Below are 18,763 nucleotides of genomic sequence, written 5' to 3' on the forward strand. Positions count from 1 at the left end.
AACGTGTCTCAATGGAATCAAGGTATGAAATTATGACTTATTTAAAAATATCTATTTTTTGGCGCTTACTTGGTCAATTTGCAGTGTACAAATGATTATAATTATGTTGCAGGCCCCAGTCCATCAGCTCTGACAAAAATCGGTCCGCGGCTGAATCTAGTTGCCCACCCCTGCCTTAGAAGTTAAGATAAGACAGCACACTATCTGGAAAGGTTATTAAACCATCTCCAATGAAGCAGACCTTAAAGCCTCTCTGTGTCTATCAAATCCCCTTCATCCTATTGCAGTATCTCAGTAAACGACTCACTCAAAATGATCATGACTGCTGCTTTGTTCCATGCACAAAGCTCTCACCAATGTCCCTCACTGGGAGCATAATGTGATCTACACAGTATAGCTGAGACCCAATTCTTCACCGTTCTTCCAAAGTGTGCACACACTTTCTCTCGTGGATTTTACAATGGTGTAAACTCCTTCCAGCCAATGCTTACACCATTCCTATGCTTTAAAAAGGGTGGAGAATCGGGACATAGCCAATGAGAAAGCAAGCTTAGAAACTGTGAATAAGGTACCTCAGGTGGTCCAGACAATGGTTCAGTCTACACATTGACAACTTGAGGAAGTAGAGCTGGATAAAAAGATTGTGTGAGAATTTTGATACACACAACTCACTAACAGGAATATGTGACTAAGGTATGATACTCAAAGTACATCAGAATGTAGCCATATAGCTATAAAATGTCAATATTTGACTAAGAAACTATCAGACTAAAGAAAAACAGTATAGACAACACTATGAAGTGAAAAGGGCCTTACTTTGCACAATTCTAAACTCTCAGATCTACCGGTCTCTCGATTTCAAGGACATGCCAAATATGTTAAAGGGACATGAGACCATAAAATGAATAAAAGCTTTTGAAACGTCTATGAATCCATCTGGGGCTCCAAATGGAATTAAGTATACACTCATAAAAGGCTTGTGAAAAATATTATAAATGGCATTTCAACTTTCACAATGTTGTGTCAGGTCAGTTAATGAATGTCTAAAACTGTATGCATTCATCTCACACCACTGACATATTCACCCCCCCCCCCCCAAAAAATATATTCATGGCAGAGAATTCAAACATTTTATCATCATTTCTCTTCTCCCTCTTGCTCTTCTTCCATTACTCTAATCCCCTTGACTGGAGAGGTAAACATGGGGAGAACTGAATTAGGGGGGATGATAGAGAATGGAGGGATGAAAACAGAATATGAATAGAGGAAAGTAGGATGGGTTCCATTCAAATCAGTTGATCAATAAAAACACGCAGGGTGTGCAATTAATTAAAAAATCCATTATTTTAATTGATCAAATATTTATTTTGGGGGGGAAGAATCTGAAAGCAAAGCTAAGATACTGTAAAAAACAAGTCGAATCTAGACGGGAAAAGTAAGGATGATGAACACACATCACATACTTCCAAAAATAACCATGCAAAAACAGGACTTATTGGTTCATCACACTTTTGCACACAATAGTCTCTGTGTACAATTCAAACAGCATACAACTTGAATAAAACAAAAGTACACATAATTCTACAGCACTACATGCTACAAATTACACTACAATCCCATGTATTTGGCCAAAGTGGACTTGCTGAAAAATAAAATAATAAAATGAGGAATACCAACCAATCCTTGAAGCCCATTTCATATTCCTACCTAGCAACAAAGACATAGGCCTTATTTTCTATTCATATTTCGTAGTTGTTGACATCGAGTGTCAGTTACGTCTGTAAACGGCACCCTATTCCCTATGTAGTGCACTACTATTGACCAGGGCCCATAGGGCTCTTTATAGAGAATAGGGTGCCATTCCGGCTACACCTAGGACTCTTTATGTTGCTTCTAACACTAATACACCCCCCCTCTATCAAAGCCAGTGGCTTTTCAGGACATGAATGATAACTGAAGTTTCCACATAGACCCTGAGGTAGTGGAGGTGAAGCAGAGAAATGTAGTTTTAAAAGCCCTAAAAGAGAGACAGATAGGGGAGTTATTTTTGTGCACCGGTAATGATAAGTCTATGAAGATATGCCATCTCTGGTAAGGAAACCATTTCATCCAGCTCTCTGGATGGCTTCAGGTAAAGTTAAGGCATTTGTACCAAAATGGCACAGGCTTGGTTTCATTTACCTGAGAAGAGCTCGTGTCTATGGCTTCAACGTAGACCTCTCCTACCCTTTGGACAGGTACAATACTGTTGTGTGTGTGTGTGTGTGTGTGTGAGCATGTTAGCAAATGCAAGTCTCAAGGGACAACAGTGTAGGGCTGATACGGCAGCATCTTCTGTCGATCGTTGACGGCAAAAATCCATGTGGGTTTAACAAAGCTTAAATTACCATTCTCCATCAGTGCCTGTGGCAGAGAGGGAGAGAGAAAGCGAGAGGAAAATATGTCAGGAGGTGGGAATCTGTTTAAAAATAAAGGGCTACAGAGACTGAACCCTTTGAGCGCATGAGGGTTCGCCAGCCAATATTTAAAATGGTACACCAAATAGGTCAACAACATATATATTTCAAACGCTCGTGACTTGGCAGAAGCACTTTCCATTGCAAATGAGCTGGCGTGGAACACAGATGTCCGTGTCGCAGACCTACATCAAAAGGCAACTAACCACGCATGTCCAATACCAAATCAAACATCAGTGATGCACGAAAAAGGCCCTGAGGTAGGTAAACAGCACATCAAAAGTATTCCTAAAATTATCCATGTCCTAGAATCCGTCCTTTTTGGGATATTTAAAAAAATATATAAATAATACTTAGGCCGTACAAAGTTGAATGAATGTTTAACGGATGCCACGCCTCACTTTTCTCCACAGCCCGAAAAAAATTAAAAATAATAATCAGATGTTCTATTTTTTGGCCAATATACGCAGCTCTTTGTTTATAATGCACTGTCCGCTCTGCCTTGAGGCTTTCCCAATTTGATGCCCAAGAGACCAAACAGCCGCAGATCACACGCTCAGATCATGTTCGAGCCTCGGATCGGATAGTGAAACACACACACTGGCACCTGCAGGCGACGTGCAGATGTTTAATTTCTCTCTCATGCGGTCATGGCTGAAGCCAGCGCAAATTCCTACTATTTATGTGTCCAGGTTAAACATGGGACGTCCCTCATTATAAAAAAACAGTCGGTTAAATTCATGGTTATTGCGTCATTTTCAGATCTATTAGAAGCGATTAATAGACGAAACAACAATGTAATTTAACCAATTGACTGGTAGTAGGCCAACCGATAACACCACGACGGAATGCGTTTGAAGTGATGACGCGCCGCCGAGAACAGCTAGCGTGTCCAGCAAAGTACATCGCCAGTGGCACACACATGCTTGTCGTGGCATCCAGACGAGACAGTCAAAGGAGGATGCGGTGAGCAAAATTACTGGGCTCGAATTGATCCACGCTTCATCTATTTATATTGATGCTTCTAATTGTGCATGTTATAAAACAACTTTTTTGTTGTTGATGATGAAAGGTTATACACTATGGCTGGATTTATGTATTCTTTTCCAATGCCACATTCATTTGGCGGACCGAACTTGATTGATCCTCTTTCTACCAGGCCTAGTCTATGAGAGGGTCTAATCCTATGTGTATGAACATTTTGTTAACGCCTAGGCTATAGAGATGTATTCAGGTAATGAACTCATTATTATGCATCAACATTTCAATTTGATTACAATTATTTATTGTTAATCATTCTTGAATTTGGTAGGCTATACAATTAAGTAGATTAACGAATACATGCATACATTACTTTGTTTTCAATCATTTTTGAAAATGATAGGATATCGTATTCTATCATACATCCGATGTGAATAATGTTAATGTGTGTATTAATAATAATAATCTGAAAATTAGTCTGAAATTGAATATTTCGCCTAGTGTTCATGTCCATATAGCCTTGGACAGTGTGGTAAAGTACTGTTATTCCTTACCCACCTAATGATTATTATTTTATTTATTTTTCCCACTCGTTCGCCTCACTTTTCTGGGGGAAAAATACGTTAAAACAGTGAATCAATTTTGTCTGGCCTCATCTAGGAAAAATGTACTACTTATTTCACTTAAGATGATCATGTGATAGCTAGAGTGGCAATGTTATTTCATTCCAAGCCTTTCAAAGTGGAAAATACCTTTATCCATTTCTCTGTCTCTTTTTCGGGGCAGACTATGAATTGAGCACTTTACATAGTTGACTAGCATTCTAACTCCCTGGAGTCGTTACCTTTTTACAAAGAGATGAGACCTTTATAAGTGTGTGTGTGTGTTACACAAATCATGTTCGTGGTGTGTGAGTGTGCGCCTGCCTGCTTGTGTATCGCACTCTCATATTTGTGTGTGTTTAACATCAAGAGGTCTTTCGAAGGAAACAAAAGGGAGGTCACACTCACGTCTTCAAAGGAGTCGTGCCATCCCTCGCCGGTAACGACAAACTGGACCTTTTCACTCATGTAGTCCTCCACCTCCCTGAAGAGAGAGGGAGATGAACAAAGACAGAGAGCGAGAGATATAGGGAGGGGAAGAGGAGGAAGAGAGTGAGAAAGCTACCCGTCTCGCCGGAGATCCCAAACACTGTTTTATAAAGGTACAATGACACACAAGCCCTCATCCGCTGATCACTTGTATTACCTCAAAAAGTACTCGTAAAGTACTACTGTTACAGGAAAATCTGCCCTACTCTCATTCTGTAGTCAATCTCTCTTCTCCCTACCCGTTGAAGGCGATGATGTACCGCAGGAGTAGGCGCCTGTCATTGTTGGGGAACTTGCCGTAGAGGAAGAATCGCTTTCCAGTTAGGAAATCTAAAGGGTAGTAAGAAAATGAAAGATCCGCATGAGAGAAAGACTCCCTGCATAGCATTACAGTAATCATCATTGTTCATCACTGATGGGAAAAAGAGAAGAAATCGTCTGCAATTTGACAACTTAACGTTTGTGAGCGTTTTTCAAACCAGCATGGCTTACAGAAAAGTACTTCATTGATGTTAAATAACATGAACAATTAGCAAGAACAAACTGACACACACAGCCAGCACAGACTATACAGAGAGAGGCAGACAAGGTCAGACAGACAGAGACAGACCTGGTAACTCAGGGATGGGCTTGTCCTCCTCGGCCTCAGCGTCAGTGTTCTCGTCCGTCGACCCTCCAAAAGGGTCCTCCTCCTTCACTCCTTTTCTCTCCTTCTCTCCTTCCTTCTGCCGACTCGCGCTCTCCACCCTGCCGACGAGAGAGAGAAAAGTTGTTTATGAAATGGGGGTTATGAAACTACTGATTGATGCTCTGCTGGTGTCCTTGAATGAAGAGACACCACACCTGTTCATTCTGTTGTGATGCCGCACAACAAATACAACTGACAGAATCAGACATTTCTGCCCACATACAAAACAAACACCCACGCTCTCTTCAGATTACTGAAAGAGAGCGTTTCAGTATGGCGGAGTTTAAGACTTGTATTGATGCTCTACTACAAAAGTCCTTTCCACCAACAAGCTCGGCAATTCATTTACATTCACGACGACAGCGCAATCCGACAACTAATGAATCAAAATGAGAACACTCTCTCTCCGTCGATCTCTCTCCAACCTACCTGGCGTGTTGGCAAACCCAGTAAAATAACAAACGTGTAATTATAACCATGATGAGCAACAAGAGGATCAAGGTATCATGGTCCCAGACCTTTGTGCTGTCTTGCCAACTCCTATGGTCATTGGGCAACTCCTATGGCCATTGGGCAACTCCTATGGCCATTGGGCAACTCCTATGGCCATTGGGCAACTCCTATGGCCATTGGGCAACTCCTATGGCCATTGGGCAACTTCTATGGCCATTGGGCAACTCCGACAGCACAGAGATCTGAAACCAGGCTAGGGCAGAGGCACTGTCAACACAGAGGTCCTGCAGTAGGACATGGCATCGACAACCGCTACAGTCAAATATGAACACTATCCCATTCATGTTCATTGGTGATGTTAGTTACCTCTTCAGCTCGTCCTCCGTGTCCATGCCAGACTCATCTTCTGTGGGAGACAGGAGAATAACAACATGTTATTACATCAGAAGAACATAACCTACATCAGAAGCATACCATCTTACTAACCTACAACGGGTCATAACTTAAGTCTATACTACGCTGTAGAAAAGTATGTAAGTGCTTCACCCATACCTCTCTAAGCTTTGCTCTTCCAAAATAAAAAGGCCTTCTACTTAGGCCCTAGTTAAAGGCTAGGTTTCCTTAATACTGTTAATATGTATTTTCCAACCAGTGCAGATGAAGGAGACAAGTAAAATAAGCTACTTCTAGACTATTGAGATCCACCCAGTCGCGATTCATTCGTCTTCCCTCTTTCCAGGTATGTGATGCGTTAGTAAAGACGTTCTCGTCGCACTAATGCGCCCGGACCACTTACTCCTGGCCTCGCATTACCATAGAAATTAGAATCATGCACAAGTCTCTCGGCAGCGGTTGCTTCTTTCTTTTGTCCTCTCGACACGCATCCCTCTCTTCCTGTCCTTTTAATGGTGGCATTGTCAATCCGTCCATCCCTCCACGCAATTCATTAAAGCAGTATTTTCCTAACTTCTCTCCCTCTGTCCATTTCACCCTCTTTGATGTCCATCCTCTTCAGTCGTTGTGGTGTTAGTCTTTCTTTCTTCCTCGGCTACCTACTAGAGCAAATGTATTAAGACCATCGAGCGATTTCATTCACTACATGGCCGTAGAAATACATTTACGGCAATTATGACTCTGGCAGGAAAAGGTGACGAAACGAGTCTCTGGAAACGAGTATGGCCAGAGAGTATGTTCCTTTCTCCTATCCAACACCATGTCAGAGTCCTTCCATTCCGACACACGTGATTCAGCTGCTATGAAAAGTGTGTAGTCGTCTGTTGTGAGCACCATTAGCTCACGAGAAAACTGGCAGCAATGATTTACGCAGGTTTATAAATAAGTGGAGAGAATAATGTCCGCTACACAAATTAGTATCTGTTCTGTTGTTCGTTTCAAAAGCAGTGCTGCACTGAATATCTGAAGTGATCCTGACTGGTTCGACTACAGCCTCAATTGTTAGGATGATAAACATGTCACCCTCAGAATCCTCTATACCCCCATCAGTCAAAAGAACACTCTCTTAGCTCCTCTCCATTTCCTCTATCCCCCCCATCAGTCAAAAGAACACTCTCTTAGCTCCTCTCCATTTCCTCTATCCCCCCCATCAGTCAAAAGAACACTCTCTTAGCTCCTCTCCATTTCCTCTATCCCCCCCATCAGTCAAAAGAACACTCTCTTAGCTCCTCTCCATTTCCTCTATCCCCCCCATCAGTCAAAAGAACACTCTCTTAGCTCCTCTCCATTTCCTCTATCCCCCCCATCAGTCAAAATAACACTCTCTTAGCTCATTGCTCCATTTCCTCTATCCTGGTTGTCCACTTACATTTGAGTCATTTAGCAGACGCTCTTATCCAGAGCGACTTACAGTAGTGAGTTCATACATTTCCATACTTCCCCTCCTTCCCAATCTGTTCATCCCTCCTCTCACCTCTATGTCTCAGGTGTAGCAGGAATCTCTCTTAAGACATCTTGAGACTACTCTGCTAGCGCCTCTAACTGCACTACAGACATACTGCCCTAGCTAGCAGTTGATCCTCAACGTTAGGCCCATCTCCCGTGGTAGTGTTTATTTACCTTGAACAGGGAAGTCGTAGGGAGTGAAATCCAATTAAAGTTTGTCAATAACATTTGAATGAAAGAATGAGCGAATGAATGATTGAACAAATGAATGAACTAATTAATGAACTAATATTTTAATGTCCCATATGTTGCCAAGCAGATTTCCCTACGGAACATTAAAGCATTAATTCATTCACGCATTAACTAATTCATTCATACATTCAACCCCAGGAAAAACCAAGAGACAGTGGTTGTGGGTGATGCATTTTGATCAGTGATTATGTCTGTAACATAACCCAGGTGTATGTTAGAGCTGGGTAAATTTACCATTGTTTTCTCATATGATAAATCAGTGATAAATTACAGTAAAAAAACATTTGGGGAGGTGATAGAGCTGGGCTAAATGGACAAAATATTATATTGCGATAAGGGAGTTTGCAATTCGCATGTTGAGTGCAGGAATGTCCACCAGAGCTATTGCCAGATAATTTTATGTTCATTTCTCTAATATAAGCCATCTCCAACGTTGTTTTAGAGAATTTGGCAGTACGTCCAACCGGCATCACAACCGCAGACCACGTGTATGGCGTCGTGTGGGCGAGTTTTTTGCGGACGTCAAAGTTGTAAACAGAGTGCCCCATGGTGGCAGGGGAGTTATGGTATGGGCAGGCATAAGCTACGGACAACGAGCACAATTGCATTTCATCGATGGCAATGTGAATGCTCAAAAAAAACGTGACGAGATCCTGAGGCCCATTTTGTTTAAGGCATCTTTTAAGTCATGTGAAATCCATAGATTAGGGCCTTATGAATTTATTTCAATTGACTGATTTCCTCATACCAACTGTAACTCAGTAAGATCAATGAAATTGATGCGTTTGCATTTTTGTTCAGTATAGAACAGTAGTTCCTTTGAAAACTGTATTTTTCCGCATTAGCATTTTGAGCAACGGTCACATGCTAGTGCTTCTCAGAATTCATCTCTCGCTCCTCCGTGCACACAGTGGGGAGAGGGAGTGAGAGTCAGCAGCTGACAGCGAAACAAGGACAGGCGGATACTTTTATAACAGGAATCGAGATAATACATAGGGTATTACTGTTGACCAAATGATTTTAAAACAATCTAGAGGAACGCTGTGTAGCAAAATCAGTCATTTTAGGTTTATCGCCCCAGCTCTAATGGAGGTGTGTATAATGGAAACCTGGTTCATCTGCGTCTGTGGAGCCACCATACAGATCCTCCTCCTCTTTCTTGATGGGGGTCTTTCTGGGAGTGGGTTGCCTTTCTTCTTCTCTCCTCTTTTGTGGAGTCTGTCAACGACGGAGAGGGCAGTATCAGGGTGGGAATAAAACAAATACAATCATGTAAATCAGAACAATTACAATTACTTGAAGCAGAATAGTTTTTTTTTTCTTCTTAGGTAATCATTTCATTTCATGTCATACTGCTAGGTCATGGAACGGTTTAAGTAGCCCGTACCCTCCTCTCTTTTTCCTCCTCACTCTCCTCATCCTCCTCTACGTCGCTCCTCTCCGAGCTGGACTCCGCTCCGTCCATCAGGTACCTGGCAGAAAGAGAGGAATGCGGGAAAGAAGAGAAAGATCGTATTAAATAAAGAAATACAAAAAAAGGGGTGAGGGGAAAAGAAGCAAAACATCTGACTGGGTAAACAAGAAGAGTCCCACTAGATGTGCAGCAAATGGATGATCACACTGGCTGGAATTCTGCGCAAAGGTTCAAATGTTGGAAGAACACAACAAAGGCTAGCCAGACACAGAACAGTAACAGACTGCACACACACACACCACAGTCACATGTCTCACACACGGTACCAGAAATCAGCACCATGGACAGCACAGTCAATGCATCCACATACTTCCCTCTTCCTGTTAAGTGGATTTGTTTGACACTTGGGGGTGGTTCTGTCCCCTACAATTATGTATTTGCAGAATGTACATTTAACTGGGTGTTATAGACAAAAACTAAATTAACTGATGCGATACCGATAAATAGATCAATAAGTTCATAACATTCATGTGCACCAGTCTTTTTGTATTATGCTTTAAACTACTACTACTAGTTTGATGATTGTAGCCATCACGTGTCCCATTAACAATCACCCATATTAACTAAATGTATTTAATTTCAAACTTCACATTTCTCTAGTATAGGCTACTTGTCTGCTTTAAGTGACCGCTATGGTCGATGTTGATAATGTTTGGTTTACCGTTCCAGCTCTAATGTAAATATACATTTGACACACTACTGTAAATGTAATTGTACATGTTGTTTTGCAAATGTTAGAAGTGCTACGACGCAAACAGGGCGGAAACACAAACATGTATGCACTACCTTGAATTTGATGAGCTATGTTCTGTGAGGAATTCAAAGGCGGTCGAACTAAGTAAGTGTGTGGATCTGACGTTACGTTATTTTACTGGGCCTACATCTACCTCCGTACCATCAATAGAACGTGACATATTGTCTACTGCAGTATCAAAGTCCTTTACTGACAAGACAAATGCCCTTGTTGGAATGGAACCAGGCCATTCACACCAGTAAATAGGTTTTGAGACACCCATCGAGGTGTGTCGGTGTGTCAGTGCCCTCCGAGCCACCCCACAGAGAGGGACTGAGAGGGTCCTATGACGGGCGAGCCTGGCAGTGTGGTGGCAGTGCCCTTGAGGGAAAGTCCTTAACCTGGTCCGCTCAGGCACGACTAAACGGCTAACGTGCACTATGAAAAAGTTAAGTGGCTTAAATTGCATTAGATTAGGCTGTCCGTGAAGCGAATACATGACAGAATAAAACAATACGTCTGGATGAGGAGAAAGAGGTGCGGCGGAAAAGCGTGTGGCTGTGGCACCCGGGTGAGATGGAGCCTCAGCCTCGACAGCGGCGGTGCTAACCCTCTCTCTCACACACACACACACACGCACGCCACTTCATTCTCAATCAAAGATGCATTACCTTTTCCACACACACTCTCCAGCCCCTCAAGTCACCAAGACGACCGCTAAGATGAAATACGGCTATCAAGGGTCATCACTACTCACACTGTTACTGCTCTATTCTGTGCTTCGATTCCTCATATCCTACAGCACGGTTTAGATTAAAAATGAAAAAGTTGAGGGTTTCCTAATGTAGTGTTGCGGGTGCACACACACACACACACGACTGGCTATATGCTTAGCTTACGGGTTCTGAGACTCTCTGAGCTTCTCAATCCTCTTAGGACACTTCACTTCATATGCAGTATGGCGAATTACCTAAAGAAATGTATTGAATTGAGTTAAGGAATATAATTCTCAAAGCTCTACTAGAGGGTAGGTCCTAAAGGAAAACTTATCCTCCCTCTATGGAGAGCAGTGCGCAAGAGTGATTTGTTTCCCTCTGCACTCAGAGGTCCCCGGAAGGCTACGTATTTCATCTGAATTGTGTGGGAAAATAATATTAGTCTCGACTTCAGGGCCAAAAAAGAATTAAAGCAGATAAAAACATTTACTGTATGACCATGAGCACTATTAATACGTTAATGTGTCTTTTTGATTAATTACTTCTACAATAAATCAGATTGAACAATATGTCTGATTGTTGATTCAGGTAAGTTACAAGCCAAGGGCAGACTAAATATCAAATAATAAAAGTAGCAAAATTATAGAGGACTAGCATTGTGGTTTTGAATAGGTAGCCACTGTATTCTCTAGGCTACTGTATTCAAATGCACCTTTATTGGCGACAATGACGACAGCACTGTGACCCATTCATGTTCATTACGATCATAATTGGTTCAATATTTTTTAGTTTATTTAACTAGGCAAGTCAGTTAAGAACAAATTCTTATTTACAATGACGGTCTACCAAAAGGCCTCCTGGGGGGGGGACGGGGAATTACGCACAATCTGAGGGGAGGAATAAAGTTCTATTGGATCAGTTAAATTTGTCCTTTCATACGAAAATTCTAATTATGAAAAGGTCAAGGGCTTTACTGGAGGAAAATGGTTATTTGCACAACACCAGTTCTTCATCACGATTTGTTATCTAAGGTAATAATGGTAAAGGGAAAAAAACTATTTAGGGAATAGAGTGCAATTTGGGACGCAACATAGGTCTGTGATAACTAAAAGGGAATCTAAAAAGGTTTCCGAGGCACTTCCGATGTTACCGACGGACGGAACCTTCAATAATCTACACTAACGCAAAGTTCACTTATTTATTCCACATTCATTCCATTGTGTTGCCGGTTTATCTTGATGCCACTTGAGGGAAGCGTGCGGCCCTCCTCTCCTCTTCTCTGTCCCTCCTTTCATTTTGAAGTGGTCTCTAAAGGACAAAAGGCCCAAAACATTTAGATGCATAGCAGTGTTCGTCTGGTTTGAGTTGGCCTGTGTGTTTGTGTACGACCGTGCGACAACTGTCTCTCTGTGTTTGAGTATGCGTGTGTGTCTACGTCTCTGTGTGTGTGTGTGTGTGTGTGTGTGTGTGTGTGTGTGTGTGTGTGTATGAGCACTAGTCTTCTTCAAAGGAAGTGGACCCTTCAATTACCCATAGCAGATGCAGCTTTTAAATAAGGAATAAATCATTAGAGCTCCGCACTCCAAACAAGAGCTGCACAATAGAGACGAGATGGCTTGGATGGATGGATGGATGAGGAACAGGGATGAGAGTGAGGATAGACGAGGGAGGAGAGAGGGATTCTCTATACAAAAAAGAGAGTGGTTGAGGGAGATGGAGAGCAGTCTACAGCAGAAGGGGGTCAGTAAACACAGCCAAATAATGGCGGTAGTGGGTGTGTGTGTGTGCGCGTCCCAATGTAGTATTATGATGCTAACGCAGAGAAAAATACACACAATTAGCGTGTTAATACCTCAACAGTGTTAATTGGACTTATTTCCGCAACACCCTCTTACAATAGAACTTGATCATTTCGCACACCGCTTTCAAATTAGATGAGCGGATATTCATTTGTTTCTGAGGGTCAATTACACAGACATGATGTCAATACTGACTAAAGAAAATGAGCGCATAGTACAGGAGTAGAGAAATGTGTAGAAAAACATGGGAGGTGACTGATGCAGGCAGCAATCACTGAGACCTGACCTAGCCTAGAAAGTACCAGACCTGCGTTCAAATACATGCATATTTTCACTGAACAAAAATATAAACGCAACCTGTAAAGTGTTGGTCCCATGTTTCATGAGCTGAAATAAAAGTTCCACAAAAATGTTCAGACCCACAAAAAGCTTATTTCTCTCAAATGTTGTGCACAAATTTGTTTACATCCCTGTTAATGAGCATTTCTCCTTTGCCAAGGTAATCCATCCACCTGGCAGGTGTGGTATATTAAGAAGCTGATTAAACAGCATGATCATTACACAGGTGCACCAGTTTTGTCACACAACCACGCCAGCGTAGGATGTCCACATATGGCTTCTTCACCTGCGAGATTGTCTGAGGGGGGTGCTGAGGAGTATTTGTCTGTAATGAAGCACTTTTTGTGGAAAAACTAATTCTGATTGGCTGGGCCTGGCTCTCAAGTGGGTGGGCCTATGTCCGCCCAGGCACATCCATGGCTGCACTGCTGTCCAGTCGTGAAAGCCATAGATTAGGGCCTAATGAATTTATTTCAATTGACTGATTTCCTTATATGAACTGTAACTCAGTAAAATCATTTAAATTGTTGCATGTTTCGCTTATAAGTATTTTTAAATACACTTTTCTGTGTATTTGAGTAGTTTGAAATACACAGCCCAAAACAATAACTTTAAATATAAGTAGTTATAAATGCATGTCAATACTTTCCAAAATGTAACTTGTATTTAAAAAACATTTTTTGTCTAAACACGTCGTTCAAAATGTATTTGAAATTAGGTCTTATTGAGCTACAAACAGTATTTGAAACCAGGTCTGGTAACTACCCGTGGAAGCAGTGATTTCACCTCAGGTGACAGACGAGAAGTGAAGACCTTATGTGAAAGACATTTTCACTTTGAAGAGAGGTGCGGTAAGAACCCCTCAAATACCCTTTTCATATTATCTGAGGCCTTGCTCTGACTAACTCGAGATTCAGCCATGTATTCTTCAATACACAGTTTTGATTGAAGAGAGATCTTTATTGAGTCCGCTTGTAGTGACAAGAAATATTAGTAGAACTGAATACATCACAGCAGGCCTCAGCTCTTCAAGATAACATTATTCAGTGAGCTGCATGGGTAGTTAAAGCCTTGGCAATAGGTGCTTATAAACACCATTAACTGCCAACTTCATTTCATTCGCTCAATTCAAAGAAGCTTTCTGATAGAGAATGGGTGGCAATGAGTCAAAGGACCCATTTATTTGAAGCAGACTTAACAACACAGTCTACCTTCCTCCCCTCTCTCTCTGCCACCCTCCCCCTCGTTCTGCCTCCCTCAGTCTGCCCCTCCCTCCCCCTCGTTCTGCCTCCCTCCGTCTCCCCCTCGTTCTGCCTCCCTCAGTCTCCCCCTCGTTCTGCCTCCCTCAGTCTCCCCCTCCCTCCGCCTCGTTCTGCCTCCCTCAGTCTCCCCCTCGTTCTGCCTCCCTCAGTCTCCCCCTTCCTCCCCTTACCGTTTGAAGGAGATCTTCTGCTTCCTCTTGTGGCAGTCCAGCACCCACTCCTTCCGGACGATGACGCCCCCTGCTGACTTCACCTGGCTGTACTTGGGGGTGTTGGAGAAGGCACAGCTGGATGAAGCAGATGATAAACCCTTGGTTAGCACGGCCGTCCCAGATGGCACTCTATTCCCTATATCGTGCACTACTTTCGACCAGGGTCCAAAGTGACCATGGCTACATCCAAAATATGGCACCCTATTCCTTGTATAGTGCAATAAATAGGGTGCCATATGGGATGCAGGCACTGGAAGGAAGCCAGGGACAGCCCACTACTACTATGGCAGAGTGTGATTAGGGTGATATGGTCTGCTTTGCTTTGCATGCTGTTATCGTGCTACTCCTCTAGTTACACTAGTCTTGGTTGTATATGAGATAGAGAATATACTTGATAATATTACTCCTAGAAACATCACTACCACTATAATACTAGCCCCATTGTTGGTTGTATTCCACACAATTCTTGTTGACCTGTTTCCAATATGTTCTTACCTCACTCTATTACCATTTTCATGCATCTTTAAATTACCAATATGATTTCAGATTACAATGAGAACCCAACTTAAGAGTACTTCCCAAACTACTACCTTCCAGTCCCAGCACCCTCTATCTCCATCTCCTCCACTCACATGAGGTGTGTGGCGTCAGGGGTCCAGTCAGAGTGGTACTTGGCCCCCATGGCCAGGGCCTTGTCCCTCAGGTCCCCCCGGAAGGGGTTCTGGAAGCCGCTCAGCACAAACACCACCCCCTCCATGATCTTGTTGAGGGGAACGGTGGCCTCGGAGGAGCTGTACTGGGCTTTGGAGGGTTTGGATCTGGGCTTGGCTTCTGGTTTGGACAGGCTCTCTTTCTTCTTGGTGTCTGGGGTTTTCTGGGCAGGGGTGACTGGTGTGAAAAGAATGACAGAGGTGAGGAGAGGGGAAAATAAGAATATATAACTATCAGGGTATTTGCATCGATTTATTAAACTTACTTTATTCACACAAGCATAGGTGAAAAATGTGTAGAGTGAGTCAGTGAGTGGCTGGCTGGAAGGCTGACTGACTTGCAGGGTGTCTTTACCTTTGGCAGCAATGGGGCTGGGAGTACTGGCTGTGCTGGGTTTGGCCTTGAGTTTGGGGGTGGTAGTGCCCCGTTCAGGAGAGGCCATAGGGCTGGGTTTCTTTGAGGGGGGCGGAGCAAGGGCAGTCTGGCGCTCTTTAGTGAACTCAAACTTCCTCTTCACTGCTGCCTAGGTAAAAGGAGAGAGGATGGATAAAGCAATTTGTCCTTATGGTAAAACCATGAGAGAAATACGTACTCAAAGAGCAAAGCAGTTGAGAACACTCACTTTTCAATTAAGAAAACAAGAAATTTAGAAAGAAAACTGCTTATAATTTCTATAAGTGGGATAACTGACAAAAATGAGCAGAGAAAACAAGCAAACAAATGCAGGTCCTAATTATGTTTACACTTATGTAAATGAATGTGTAAGTGAGTAACATCGCCTCTCGCTTGAAAGAATGATCCATCTCCCTCTGGAAAAATGTACCACAAGCAAACATATGCCTCCATACTGTCATCTCTTTTCACTATCGATGATTTACAATGTTTACATTAAATCTATACTACATTAGCTACGAGGGCGCAGTCTACCGAACACAGCCGCAGGGCTAAAAAAAAAAATCACCTTGTACCTCTTTTTAAAGAAATCAATATGGTGTCCGCCTCTCAAATGGCACCCTATTCCCTATATTGTGCACTACTTTTGACCAAGGCCCATAAGGCGCTTGGCAAAACTAGTGCACCATATAGGAATAGAATAAGGTGCCATTTGAGACATAACTAGTATCATAGCCTGGAGATTCAGGTCAGTCCGCACTAGCCTGGAAGGACATAATGAATGATTCACCATCAGTTCTGGTCTTAGAGAAGCCAATGATGCATCACTATGGCTCTGATCAAAAGTAGTGCACTATATAGGGCTAACGGTGCCATTTGGGATGCAGTCCAAGCCTTGGTCCTTACCTGTGGTGGGGGAGAGTTGGAGGATGGTGGGGCTGAGGAGTGGCCAGACCCAGACTGCAGGGCGGCACCTGCATAGCTGAGCTTCTCAGTCTGTGGCGAAACTGTGGGGGGAGAAGAGGTGACGAGACCGAGAGAAGTTGGGAAATATTGTTTCACATTTCTCACCCCACCAGCAGACCCTATGCTGCTTTTCGCTCACGGAGCTCAATCACGCCACATCAATGCGCACTAATAAACATGCAATCTGAAATTAGCTGTAACTAGGCCTTTAGCTTGAATACAGTAGTAGTACCCTTGAGCGCTGGGCTGGCTTTGGAGGTGCTCTCTCTGTTGAAGAAGAGGCTGCCTGGCTGTAGACTGGGGCAAGCCGAGGGGGACTCATCCTTCACCCGGAACTGGCCCAGCTTGGTCAACTTCTGTCAGGGGGCAAGAAAGACAGTGTTGTGAGAGAGTCTGATCAGTCAGTCATGTTAGGAAAGCACAGGACAGTGCATATAAACGTAATTTTTGATGGTATAAATTCCAGTTCACTCAAATCAAAGAAAGTTTAGCATAAACGTTGTCTACTCTCTAGATGAGTCCACAGTCTAGCCCATCTGTTGTGTGGACCCAGCTATATGCCTAAATCCCAAATGAATGGGAAAGACAAACACCATCTAATAAAGAAATAAAACAGTGCCCATTAATTTGCGCATGAAGCATATTACTGGATCTGCGCAACAGATGGTGCCATATGGACTTACAATGCAATCAGTCTAATCTAATCAGACCTCAACATTAAAATCAGCCTTAATCTAAAATTGAATTTTTGAATTGTATTCCTCAATCTATACACAATACCTCAAAATGACAAAGCGAAAAACAGATTTTTGGAATTTTTTGCAAACTTAATAAAAAAATAAATAAAAAGAAATACCCTATTTACATAAGTATTCAGACCCTTTCTAAAGACTTGAAATTGAACTCAGGTGCATCCTGTTTCCATTGTGATCATCCTTGAGATTGTTCTACAACTTGCAGTCCAACTGCGGTAAATTCAATTGATTGGACATGATTTGGTAAGGCACACACCTAGTCTATATATGTGTGTGCATGTCAGAGCAAAAACCAAGCCATGACGTCAAAGGAATTGCACGTAGAGCTCCGAGACAGGATTGTGTCAGGATTGTGTCTGCAGCATTAAAGGTCCCCAAGAACACAGTGGCCTCCACCATTCTTAAACGAAAGAAGTTTGGAACCACCAAGACTTTTCCTGGGCTGGCTGCAGGGCCAAACTGATCATTCAGGGGAGAAGGGGCTTGGTCGGGGAGGTGACCAAGAACCCGATGTTCACTCTGACCGAGCTCCAGATTTCCTCCAGAGCGTTCAGAACCTCAGACTTTGGCGAAGATTCACCTTCCAACAGGACAACAACCCTAAGCACTGTCACGACAAGGCCCTTTGGGGGTGTACATCGCGGCTCCCCCTCTCTCGCTCCCACCACAAGTTTTATGACTTTACGATAGGACATAAATTCCTGGCAGAAACACCCCCCCCCCCCTGGTCGTGCAGAAAGAGAGAGGAAATAAACCTATGTAACAAATAGCTTCTCGTTGTTCAACTCCTATTGCCCAAAATTGGAGGAATAAACAATATTTCAATTTTTGAGAAAGTGGGAATGGTCAGCGGGTATTTAAAGAACAATCCATTCTAAAATGTTTTATTTTGTGACATCAGGAAGGATGGTAGCACAGAATAACGGTAGCTTTGGAAGTGTACATTTCTCAGTTATTAGTTTTCTACCTGAATGTTGTGTAAAATATATGATTGAATATGAAACTGTGTGTGAGAAGATGTAATGTCATGTTGGCCTTCTAAACGAGATACTTGTTTAGTTATAAAGTTAACTAGTCAGTGGCCACATCCCCGTGAGCCCAGACATTACATCAGGCGTCATAGAATCGCCCCTTTTTCCACAGAGTATAAAACACACTTCCTACAAAATATACAGTTGAAGTCGGAAGTTTACATACACCTTAGCCAAATACATTTCAACTCAGTTTTTCACAATTCCTGACATTTAATCCTAGTAAAAAGTTAGGATCACCACTTTATTTTAAGAATGTGAAATGTCAGAATAATAGTAGAGAGAATGATTTATTTCAGCTTTTATTCCTTTCATCACATTCGTAGTGGGTTACAAGTTTACATACACTCAATTCGTATTTGGTAGCATAGCCTTTAAATTGTTTAACTTGGGTCAAACGTTTCGGGTAGCCTTCCACAAGCTTCCCACAATAAGTTGGGTGAATTTTGGCCCATTCCTCCTGACAGAGCTGGTGTAACTGAGTCAGGTTTGTAGGCCTCCCGGCTCGCACACACCTTTTCAGTTCTGCCCACAAATGTTCTATTGGATTGA

At 42.6% G+C, this 18,763-nt stretch overlaps 1 protein-coding gene across 1 annotated transcript in view; it reads right to left on the minus strand.

Annotated features, from left to right (window-relative positions):
* Positions 1-1,325: 1,325 nt before the first annotated feature.
* Positions 1,326-18,763, minus strand: part of LOC139573831 (DNA repair protein XRCC1-like) — a 28,559-nt gene continuing 11,121 nt past the window's right edge. The window contains exons 6-17 of the mRNA XM_071397738.1: positions 16,658-16,781; positions 16,366-16,466; positions 15,421-15,589; positions 14,988-15,243; positions 14,314-14,430; positions 9,208-9,292; positions 8,930-9,038; positions 6,036-6,075; positions 5,139-5,275; positions 4,768-4,858; positions 4,448-4,523; positions 1,326-2,403 (exon numbers count right to left, since the gene is read on the minus strand). Coding sequence (XP_071253839.1) covers positions 2,296-2,403; positions 4,448-4,523; positions 4,768-4,858; positions 5,139-5,275; positions 6,036-6,075; positions 8,930-9,038; positions 9,208-9,292; positions 14,314-14,430; positions 14,988-15,243; positions 15,421-15,589; positions 16,366-16,466; positions 16,658-16,781 — 1,413 coding nt within the window. The 3' untranslated portion in view covers positions 1,326-2,295. The remainder of the gene's footprint in view (positions 2,404-4,447; positions 4,524-4,767; positions 4,859-5,138; positions 5,276-6,035; positions 6,076-8,929; positions 9,039-9,207; positions 9,293-14,313; positions 14,431-14,987; positions 15,244-15,420; positions 15,590-16,365; positions 16,467-16,657; positions 16,782-18,763) is intronic.

This window comes from Salvelinus alpinus, chromosome 4, assembly GCF_045679555.1.
Source record: "Salvelinus alpinus chromosome 4, SLU_Salpinus.1, whole genome shotgun sequence".
Taxonomy (NCBI): Eukaryota; Metazoa; Chordata; class Actinopteri; order Salmoniformes; family Salmonidae; genus Salvelinus; species Salvelinus alpinus.